At 43.7% G+C, this 12,089-nt stretch overlaps 1 protein-coding gene across 1 annotated transcript; it reads right to left on the bottom strand.

The window, feature by feature from the left end:
• Positions 1-324: 324 nt before the first annotated feature.
• Positions 325-5,585, bottom strand: LOC146176504 (uncharacterized). The gene is made up of 3 exons (XM_084582815.1): positions 5,428-5,585; positions 3,425-3,523; positions 325-1,070 (listed from the first exon to the last, which is right to left on the bottom strand). The coding sequence occupies exons 2-3, from the start codon at positions 3,495-3,497 to the stop codon at positions 520-522; spliced, it is 624 nt and encodes a 207-aa protein (XP_084438941.1). The 5' UTR covers positions 3,498-3,523; positions 5,428-5,585; the 3' UTR covers positions 325-519.
• Between the last annotated feature and the right edge of the window lie 6,504 nt (positions 5,586-12,089).

Raw genomic sequence — 12,089 nt, 5'->3', positions numbered from 1 at the left:
CCGTAATTTTTGAAGTTAATATCCACAATTTTATCGAATTGTTATTCCTTCTAGCAAATGTGTTATGATATATGTCTTTTTATATACTCAGTTTATCACGCACAAGAAGCCAAAACTTCTGAGTCATGCATTCTCTATTGGCAAAACCTTAATTCCTCTACCATACATCCATATATCATAAATATATAGACGATGCTCCTTGTCACTCTCTAATGCATACATAAGTGTGGAATCTCGAATAATAAAAGTTTTCTCTCATCCAATTCACTCGCTTCATTTCCAGGCGGAACAAATTCAAGTTAATTCCGTCTCTTACACATTAAATATATGAAAAATAAATTTATTTCAATCTGTCATCAAACAATATGTGAAATGAATGGAAATGAAATATATTTTTTATTCTCTTTATTTTCTGCGTCTAACACTTTTTTATGAGCCAAGAATCGGGCCCTTAATTGTTACAAAACGACAATGTTTCCTGTCATTTACATCAGTCGCTTCATTTCCTGCGGAAAAATTTCAAGCAAGTACCTTCTTAACGGACATTTCGAACATCGGAAAGAACTCCTGGTTCCAAATTTCTCGCAAAAATGCCGGAAAAGCATAAGACAAATATTCGGTCGCGATTGATAGAAAGAAACCGCCCCCATGCACGCTAGCCTTGAGCTGTTCTGTGGCCACTGGAACCACAGGCCCCTCATGAACCAGCTTAGTGACCTGACCAAGCTCGTTGTCTTCTATGCGAAAGATAGTGGTGATGCGAGAAACCAGTGGCTTCAGTTGGAGGATTCCCTTTCTCCCTTTGCAAGTTTTCCAGGGCACCATAAGAGCGAGGTCGTCGTGCTGGGCAAAGTCCACTTGAACTTTTCGGATGCCATCGACGCAGAAGGGGGCGATAGCACCGTACCGCTGTAGCTTGTTCAGGCCGGTGAAGTTAAGTCCTAGAAACTCCACGCCGGCGAACTCTCTCTTGTAGAGCGGAGACTGGCTCAACTCGTACGCCGGAAGGTGTGAGAGCATCCGGTTGATAGGACCGTCCAAGTCGATTCCCGAAAAGTCGCAGCTGCTCTCTGCGTGGTAAAAAGAGGTAACAAACGCTGTCTTATGAAAATATACTGGCTAACAATATCGTCAACTGTTATGTTGTTGCCAATGCGTTACTTTAATGTCGCTAGCAACCATGGAGACAATGCATTACGCATATTTGCAAATAATGAAACATTCCGCAAGTTACAAAATCGCACGTAATATTCTGGGGTATTCTCTTTATCACAGTCCACATTTTACTTCAGTTAAGAAGCAACGAAATATAATGATTTTAAAATTAAACTGAAAACTTTTAATTGACTAAACTGTTTAGGGATAGCTGCGGCTGTTAAAGCGCGAAAGTCTATCTGCAGTTCAAAGAGAGGCAGAAGGTACGGGACAGGAGGTGGAGAAAACATCTATTTACAATGAAATGATTTAAAAAAGGGCGGTGCGTATGATTGTGGAGCTGAGTGGCTATTTCGGGACGCCATTGAAAGTACGGAATATATTTAAAACAAATATGGGATGGATGGTTCTTTACCCTGCGCCAGAAAAAAAAAAAACTGATAATTGAAGTGAAACCACAACAGAATGTCGGAGCGACAGATATATAATAAAAATAGTTTAGGCCACAAAGCTGTAAATAAGTATTGGGAGTTAACGCGGGTGAACTAGCGAACGCTGCACTTCGTTCCTATGGTGTGGAACAAAAAACTCTTCATTTGCGATTTAAATAATTTCTAACAATACGACATCCCAGGGAAGGAGTATTTTTTACCACAATATCTACGAAATAGGCTTAAGACGACATTACGACAACGTAACAAAAATAAGTTAGCCCTTAAATGCAGAGCTGCCGCAGTATTATTCGTTTCTTTTATAATCCTAAACGTCGCGCCTTTTAAAGAAAAAATTATCGACACCCAAAAAATAATTGAGAATTAAACTTTTACAGCCGTCATTTTCAGTAAAAAATGTGGCATTAATTGCAATAGAATACGCAAATGCTAATATATTCCTTTATTATGAATTATTCGAGCGAAAGCTGTTTGCAGGATGAACATCATCATGTTGTACAGGGCACTCGTTTCCATAAATGAGAAGATCCGAGTTTTGCCAATTTACTTTCTCTTTTAATATTCCCTAATACATGAAGACTATAGTGACGATGCTTGTCTTCATCCGGAAAATTTATTTCTTACCTCCGCTGGGTATTGCATTTGCTAACGGTTCTTCACGACTTGAAGATATGGCCAAAAAAAAAATAAATTAACAAGAAGCTTATGGTTCACCTTAAAAGTAGGCGCGATAGCACCCCTGTCACCCAATTCTCACGCAGCAGTTTTTCTTAATTTATTTTCAATAAATATATTCATCTTTAAAAAGTATTAATATTGCGTCTTAGTGCACATCGCAAACGCGCGTTAGTAAGACGCACGTAGATTAACGCGTTCACTAGATGACCATCTAACAACCTGGTTACCGAACGACCGCCCGTAATCAAGAGAAAATAAAAAAAATATCAAACGAAACGTCGCCTCGGACGTATTCATTGAGTGCCCGTCTTGTATGCAGAGGGCCTGAGGACAAACCGTAGAGGTAACAAATTAATTTATTTTTTATACTATTAATATTTTGTGAAATATCACCACAACAGCAACCTAAATGTCAAATTTGGCTTCATTTGGGCCCCACTCCGGTTCATTAGCTTTATTTGAAAGTGGGTGATTGTAGTTCCTCATGCTTGTGACGTAATGATACTCTGTCGACAAATCACGTCTTTTGCTGACTGCAGAATACTGCGGCGGCGGCGGCGGCCTTTCAGGGGATCAAGTTCTATGCTCTATTCCATAATATCGCCTTTTGACTGTGGCACAGCTGGCTATACTGCATGTCCCCTAGGACTTCGGCTATGAGCCGCAGAACCAAAACGAACGTCTACCGGGCGCCTAAGTGTTCCTTGCGCTGTTTTGCATCTATATATACCTGGGACCTGCAGAAAGCGAGTACTTAATATCAGCTCCCATAACCGATTTGCTTGGCTTTTTTTGCCCGCGATTATTGATGTGCACTTCAGCATGCCTCCGGTTCGTGTTCTTATATTTATTCACTTCGTATTCCTGAGCAGAGGCAAATAATGATTCGCCACTACAATAATCATAACGCCTAGAAAACACTTCTCAGCATTCGTGTGCTATTAACACCTTGCAGGCTTACATGGGACCACCCGGAAATACTCAATAAGTGATATCCACAAATTAAGTCATTACGACAACCATCATTCACCCCGGTGGCTTTACTCTGTTGGATCCAAAATTCATATAAATAATTTTTTTCTAATATACGAGACTGTGCTGCTCCTTGAGGACATGTCATATGTGTAGGTTTTGCTTACCTGTTCGGTACTCGAACCCAGCAACAGAAATAGCCAAGCAGGCCAAAGCAAGGATTATTTTCTCTGCCATCATGGTACTCGATGATTTTTGGTTCGACGCTGTAACGAATATGAAGAATTAGGGTAGTAATTAAAATCATCTTTGCTGCAGATAATACATACAAAATATAATCTCCTCTGGTTAACTTTGCGGCTATGGTTCATAGCTGCTTAGATTTCTGCAATATATGACATGGCACTGATTAAGCATAACAATACATTTGTGTCTTAAGCGATTTTTTTACCATTTTCCGATTCAGCTGTTTCTGTCATCTATTACTGCAGAAGCAGTCACCGCCTCCCTCAATTGTGGTGGCCATTGAAATAAAGCGTCCACTCTAGTTACGCATCGTCGTTGTCCTCTCTCACCACTCTCCGTCCACCACCGTAAATCAATTCTTCCCATCTCAATATTCTAGAAGCGCCATTCAGCATATACCTAAATTTGCTACTCGCAGCAGGCACTTCCAAACAAGCGATCTGCCAATAACGTACACAAGACCTAAACTAGAAGTTAATTTCAGCCACTATTCGAGGGAACAAACACGTGAATCAAATTTAGAGACGCCATGCAAAAACTGCGGCAGGCTTCTGGAAGCCACACCCAGCAGCCACCTCTTTACTCTCCTGTTTATGAAACTGCCCGCTGAACCAAACTGACCTTCGAACTGCGCCATTCACCTCTACACTGCAGAATAATTCTGCAACTTGTATCGTCACCTTAAAGTAAACGCATTAAGAGTAGTAAATCATCGAAGTAATCATAAACGATGCATGCTACAGGGTACGCAAATTGAGGCATCAGATAAGTAATCCTCCTTAAAGCTGGTTGATTTGTTTAGTTATTGTTTTTTGTTGTAATCTTCATCGCAAATTCAAAAGTATGCGCTATTGCAATCACGGCGTGCGATAAAAGGCATGTGACTTCTTTTGAGTGGGCTAAGGTTTTGTGGGGACATAGTGAACACGAAATGCTAAACATTCTGTCATTCCTATTCATATATTAAAGCTAGCATAAGATTGATCTAAGCCAGCCTTTCAATACGAAGGCACAAACGTTGCAGTGTGTTCGCATTTTCTCCCATATAGGGAAAGATGTCCTGCGTCCTGCGTTGCTTTAATAGTCGTTGAAATGTGAAGACAGAAAATGGAAATGTGTAAATGGAAATGTGAAGACAGAAAAATCGCTCTCTTCCTCTAGTAGTAGGAGAGACGATTACGGTGACAGCTACGACGCGAAGACCTCAGAAAACGGCTGTTATGAACGGAGAAGGTTCTGAGGGGGACGGTGCAACAAGAAACCTGAAGGAAGTTGCCATGGCAACAATCCGGCAGGTGGCTACCGTAGAATGTGTATGGTGAGACGAAAATGCGGGTAAAAAAAAAAGCGAAGATGTCAGAGTGATGCTTGGGGCCTAATGCCCACCTTCCATTGAAGTGTTTGTGTGAAAACTGTGGTCCACGGTCTAATGGCGCTCCCAGTTGTTGGTGATTGACTTCAATGCAGCTAGATGAACCTCAACAGACGACCTACAATGTTTAATTGGGAACTTGGTGTACTGCAAACCACTACAAAGAAGACTAAATATAGAGAAACCCTGGTCACTGATACTATCTGGAGCCCTGCACATAGGCATCTCTCATCCCTGAGCCACATTTAAACTTGGAACCCTATAAACCAGACCGAACCTTCAAACCTTCACGAAGTGCATATCCTTTTTGAGTATGTACACTACACTCTGTGAGCCCTGTGACATTTGTGACATTACCTCTTCTTTGCAGCAAACTACATACGACTAGTGCCTAATCGTCTTGCTTTGAAACTAATTCACAATGATGGTTGTCTTTCACTAGGCAAGCGCAAGAATCAAATTTGTGTAACATCTGTACAACTCTGCAAGATTGCCGCATTCCGATATGACGTACTCTCAAATACTGTACTGATGAATTGAAGCAGTACTCACTTTGCGGGGTCTAAACAATCGCAGCCAAGGAAAGCGAGCTTGCGTGCTGACCTAGGGCCCCTTTTTCAGCCGCTGTTTATATTGAATCTGGAACGTCAAGTTTGGGCAGCTGGCTTATAAACCATTCCTCTCTCTAACGCACTCCATCATCACCAATACGAGTGCACCGAATGCACTCTCTCAGATGTATTTAGTGGAATCATAATGAAGCATGCAGCACTGATACCCCTCTGAAGCCTTTAACGATGGATTACATCATGTCTCGAACAGCGGATGGTGGCTTCCACAGCGTTAATTTGGAAGCAAGCCAGTCCCATATCGCTCTGCGCACCCTCGGAAACAGTGCTCATAATTGGGTCTCTACGCAAGTGTGTTCTACTGCGATATGCGTGAGGTCTGTGGCAATGAGTTATTTTTCCTGTAAGCCACTGCGGCAAGCATTCGAAGCAGGGTAGTGATTAGCAGATGCTGATGTCTTTCCCTACCGATGTTGTAGATGTCCATATGCACTTGAAAAAAAAAAAATACAGCACGCACTGGCAATTATGATGTTTGCCTTTTTAGACTCATTGGAGCTACATAGCGTTTTGAATGGGTAAAATGTATACCTATTTTCAAGGTCAGTACCACAGATACCCTCTTTCTGAAAACAAAATGCTACTGCTTTCGCAGAAGCTACATAGCGTTTTGAATGGGTAAAATGTATACCTATTTTCAAGGTCAGTACCACAGATACCCTCTTTCTGAAAACAAAATGCTACTGCTTTCGCAGAATTTTGGTTTTTTCTACACTTCACCATAAGGAGACTGCATGTTAAGCTCTCTCGGGCATCTGCTACTAGCGTAATCTTTTAGCCGTAAGTAGCGAGTGGCACGGGAATCTAGCCCTAGAATCCAAACTAAAAATTAAATAATTATTTTGCAAACTCCAAAGCGTATGGGAGTAGATTGTGCTTGATAATCGCTAGATCAACTGATATTTAGATCTATCTAAATGCGCTTCCTGCACTCGTACCAACCGATTTCAATGCCGATGAACATGAATGCAATGTTTAATGAATTAACATTTATGTCTTCAATAACGCTTTGTGCCCAGTCGGCACATGGGGTTAGCCACGCAGGCTAAAAACGTGTGTTAAATTTACTGATTTACTGGCATTGGGGACATAACAGCCAGCAAAGAAGAGTTTTTTTTTTATTTTTTCTGAATTTGAGTTTATTTTAATTTCAAGAGAATTGACGGACCCGAGGCGTTAATTCACGGCGAACGTTAATTCACATGACGGCGGTCGTGCCCCACAGCATGGCAAAGACAGCAAGTTGTCAGTGCTAAAAATAAAGATTTCTTCAAAACGATGTCTCTACGAAATTTCTAGAATGATGTTTCTAGACTTTAAAGTTGATGTTCTTCATATGTTTCTAGAAACCACTTAGAAATTTGCGGGGCTCCGTGATTCTTTCTATCCACCAAGCAGGGAATTTCAGTCTATCCGATGGCGTACCTTCGGCGTGAAGACAATAGAGTTCACTGTTGCCATATTTGATAAAAAAAGACAGACGGCACAACACAGAAGCTCCTGAAGTTACCCGATTTAGACAAAGTCTCTAATGCGATATCATTAAAATAAAACAATGTAACGCATCGGAGACTTCTGTGGCGTCTCTCTATGTTAGCTTGATTTTGTCTTTTGATTCTGAGCTGCCGATTTTGGTGCCTCGTGACTTGCGTCCTGCTGCTTGTTTTAGCCAGCCCTCCGGTGTGGTGTAGGTGTAGCAATTTGCTTTAAGCATTTCAAAAAGGCGGGCTACAAAAACACAGGCGGCGTGCACCCAAGGGTTTCCACGTTCAGCAGTATACGCGACTGGCGTCTCGGTCAAAAGCTGGTGATCCAGTGGGGATGGCGTATATCTTGACGTCGGGCTCTTCCTTGGTTGTCTATAACAACCGCAGTGCAATGTCCTTCTTCTCGACAGTGTACATGCAGGTGAAACTTAGTAACAGAGTTTGAAAATCGCAATCTCGCAAGAAAACAGGAACTCTTTAACGGTTGTCTGGGAAACAAAATAAAGAAGTGTAAATTTTCTGGGAAAGGAGCAACAGCACTACAGCTCAACAGGGTCCGCTAATGGATTCTCATGAGTGCTGGCTTTATAGGTGACACTAGCTAGAGAGTTGCCCAAGATGACAAGGACTGTCGCCAGCGATCTGGCAGAAAGATAGCGTTTTAGCGTAGCTGAAGGCAGGCACTTCCACGCTCCAGACACTAGTCACACTATCTGGTAAAAGCGCTAATTCAACCGGCATTTGCCGAATTTAGCCAAATTGGTAGGTGTAGCAAAGGCGAGTGGACGCTGAATTACCTAGAGATTTCTGTATTTACAGAATGAGGCCATTCCTGCATTTAGTTTACTATGGCGTCGTCATAAAGTCGTCTGTCTGGTGCCAGGTGTTCTTGTTTAGGCTTTTTTCTTCTGACACTGTGCTGTAAGAGGTATTTTCGCGGATTCCTTTGCAGTTTTATTGGCCGCTTCAAATCACAACACCCCGTTCCTGATTGTCTTCCGAGAAGGAAAGCACTATTACATGTGCGCGAGTTTTAATGAATCAAGCAGCCCGAGGTGGCGTCGTCCTTTAACCCATGCATTGTGTTTTTCGAGTATCGTTTTGTGTGAACGAAATGAGGTTTTGAAGGTTTCAAAATGAAAAAGAAACACGAACTACAATTTTACTACACGGCACAAGCGATAAATATTTAACTAAGGTTTTATCACTTTGCTTCTCTTATTTTGGAACATTTGATGGTTTGCGTGTTTGAACACATTGCTTCTAAACGTCATGAAGGTTAATTTACGTGCTCTATATTGGTTTGGTTTGGTTTGTGGGGTTTAACGTCCGAAAGCGACTCAGGCTATCAGAGACGCCGTAGTGAAGGACTCCGGCAATTTCAACCACCTAGGGTTCTTTAACGTGCACTGACGTCGCACAGCACACGGGCATATTGTTTTCCACCTCAATATATGTAATGTATGAAAAATATCAACGAATGTTGTGTACTGATAAGCGGTGCGGATCATTCCTTTATTCTATTGCTGTGAGCGAAACGTGGCTCGTGGTTCCTGAAACAACTCGTTTTTTGTTTACGAATTCTTAACTTAATTCTGTAAATCACATCATGTTATGGTCAAAGGAGAATTTGCGCTTTTTGTTGAACAATACTTCCTACAGCATGTTTAAAATTCGATTGATTTGCGATTATTGCACTGAGGCACGTTTCACAATATTCAGGCTAATATAATGATTCCAGTAATATACTGACAAGCTAACTAATTAAGTACATGTCGCAAAATGTGCATGAGAGGAGGAGGACAAAACATCTTTATTTATATATTCAGCGAGGGGGGAAGGGGGACCCCAGTCCAGAGTTCTGTTGACCGTGGCTGCAGTAACTAATTAACTACATGTCGCAAAATGTGCATGACAGGAGGAGGACAAAACATCTTTATTTATATATTCAGCGAGGGGGGGAGGGGGGACACCAGTCCAGAGTTCTGTTGACCGTGGCTGCAGTAACAGCGCGGTGAGCCAGCCATTGCTGGCGCTCCGGGCTGGCTCCATGGCTGGCTGAAGAAGACGAAGAAGGAAGAGAACAGCTAGCCGGCACGATACTTCCCGATGAAGCTTGACCCAAGACTCTTTCGAGCAAAAGGTCGCCAGGACCCGATGGAAGAGGTCAAGGCACGCACCGCATGGCATAGGCCGGGGAGGATGTCTTCAAATGTAGCGGCGTCTTGAGTCGTGGAGTCTTTGATCGGCACGTATGGTCTGTCGGGTCACATATGGTCACTCGGTGCTCTCGTAACTTGTGGTCATGTGCGCCGTCTAGGGTCCGTCTCTGCTTCATCGTGTCTTGTGGTCAGGGCGGGGGGACGGGGCGGAGGAACAGCAAGGTCTTGCTGGGTCCGGCAGGCTGTAGACCAACCATGCCAAGCTTCCTAATCTTTTGCCGACGGCGCAAGACGTCGCAGCACGCCAGAGCTGTGGGCCAGCATGAGGGGTGATGATGACATACCTCGGAACCCCCAATGGGGCGGCAAGCCAATGGAATCAGAACAGAGGAAAGAGCGAAAATATTCGATGACCATGAAATGACGTCCGTACCACTGCCCACTTCTCCCTCGACCGTAACAGTATGTTTGAGAAGCTTCAAATTCATAATGACCAATTTATGTTCAACCTTTCCTCTCTTCTATCATTTTCCGGTAACCCCTACTTCCTTGAGACGCCATTTCGTTTAGTTTTGATCGCGAGGCGAAATCTGAGAGTACCACATGTAATAGGGGCCCAATAATTGGCCGGACAATACATACGTCGTTAGTAGTTTTGATTTGCATTTTCACCATATCCTATGCTGTTTTATACCGGAGTTGCAGTACTTGGGCAAGTATGATGGCCATGTGAACAATTCTAATTCATACCGTCGGGAATTATAAAGACGGTCTTGGGGTGATTAGCCATTTTCAAGGGGACCTGCCAGTACCCAGACCGTAAATCTAGATAAGAAAACAATTCGGCCCCTCACAAACAGGCGAAAGCATCGTCGATGCGCTGTGGATAGTAGACGTCCTTCCGCGTAATCATATTAAGGCACTCGTAATCGACACATAAGTGGGTACAGCTATCTTTCTTTTTAAGAGAGGCTCTTAAAAAAAAAGACAAAAAGGCTGACTGAAAAAACCGTAAGGGGCAATAACCTCACATTTTTTCACACAGTCTCACTTAATTCACATAAGAAATCCCGTACAAGTCGCATATAATTGCATAAGTTCTCGTAGTTTCTTGTAAATTATCAGAAGTTATGTACGATATTTATGATAATGATGTGCACCGTATGAGACTCTATGAGATTAGATAAGATTTAATGAGGTTATTGCCCCGTAAAACTTTTGGTTTTTCAGTAGGGCCGCGCGCGAGAGCTGAATCACGCCGTTCTGGAGCATTCGGTCGACTTGCTCTTTTATAGCGTGGCGTTCGATTACAGACACGTGATAGGGGCGCTGTCACAGTAGTGTGGGGGTGCCGGTGTCGATGCGGTGAGTCACAGTAGAAGTTTGGCTCATTGAACATTGATGAGAGTCGAAGCACGAGCGGAACTGTTGAAGTAGGTTCAAAAGCCGACGTCCATGGAACAGAGGAGCAGATCTGTAGACGAGTGAGCGGGCGCAGATGAAGGGGGGTTGAGTGCATTCATGGAAGAGTGCAGCGTGTCGTCAGGCTCCTCCGCGATCAGAAGAGATGCGATGGGCTGGATGCAGCCCTTGTTGTTGTGGCTGTAGGAAGAAGGAAAAGAAAATGCACGGGCCTGCTACTGGCTCTGTAGCTGAGCCACCTCCGCTGCCTCGTGCAGGTGGAAGAGAACATAGAGAAGAAAGAAAAGGAAGAGGTAAAGAAAGACGCGCGCCACAACAAAGGCCGTCGTCCACCACCAGCAGTGGCGTGTGCAATGACGGCCTACAACAGATAAAAATTCGGTGCTAGGCTAGACCCCGCCGCAAGCGGCGGTGACCCACCGAGGCATTCATCATAGTGCAAAACAGTAGGGGAGTTGAGCAGGTTAGATACCCATAACATATATGGAAAGGGCAGCGGAAATATTGAGCACGGAACAAGGCAACGTAAGGCACGTGCGGCGCTAGGAAGTATGGGCTGGCATGAAGAGAACACTGTCATCGCTCACAGTCACAAGCGACACGAAAAAGCAAAGACGATCAGGGAGGAAAGTCAGTATCTTCGGCGAAGAGAGCTTAAACGCAGGAATTCCACGGAGAATCATCTGGCAAGGTATCGGGAAAAGTCGAAAACTGAACTTCGCTCGAGAACAATTGATAATAGCAGCGTGACGCGAGAGGAAATCCCAGCCTAAGATGACAGTATGTGAGCAAGAAGGCAGCTCGAAAAACTCGATTCTGAACAATGAGTCTTTAATTGTGACTTGAAAAGTGCATGCTGCTAACGGCGTAATGTGCTCAGCGGTGGCAGTGCGTAGAGAGAGTCCTTAAACTGGGGTCCTCACTTTCCTAACGAGTGACAAAGATTATAATCGTCCTTGCTGAAATCGCCGCACCAGTGTCGATAGCAGCCACGATAGACATTCCCTCAACCGAAACTTCTATAAGGTTGGCAGGTAAACTATGTGGTCTTTGAAAGTTCTATAGGGATACAGTTCTTGCCTCAGAAACTGTGACACTTAGTTTACTTTTCAGAATTCTGGTGACGTCGCAAGGGGAACGGCGTCTCGAGAGTGCAGAACATTCTGGAGGGAAAACACGACCTGATGTTTACTTATCGCATGCAGACTACACACGCGATGGAGTACAACGACGGCAATAGCGGACGATATGGTCAGGTAACCCGCAAAACTAGCAAATAGGATGGTTGCCGTTTGTGCGCGATGGGTTGCTTGCTCGTGGAGTCGGTCGATGATATGATGATGCCGGCGTTGTACAGGCACTGAGATCGCACAGTAGGCAGGCGGTCGAGGTCTTGCGACGATTTCAGCGTACGTCAGTGGAGCGGCGATGCATCTTGTGGCGACGTGGGCGTAAGTCACCGGAGTGGTAACATGTTGAGAGACGTCACTGTAAGTACGTGGAGCGACGACAGA

The sequence above is a fragment of the Amblyomma maculatum genome, chromosome 10 (genome assembly GCF_055883805.1).
Source record: "Amblyomma maculatum isolate TAMU_Amacu chromosome 10, ASM5588380v1, whole genome shotgun sequence".
Classification (NCBI taxonomy): domain Eukaryota; kingdom Metazoa; phylum Arthropoda; class Arachnida; order Ixodida; family Ixodidae; genus Amblyomma; species Amblyomma maculatum.
This window is presented reverse-complemented; position numbering and strand designations above follow the sequence as displayed.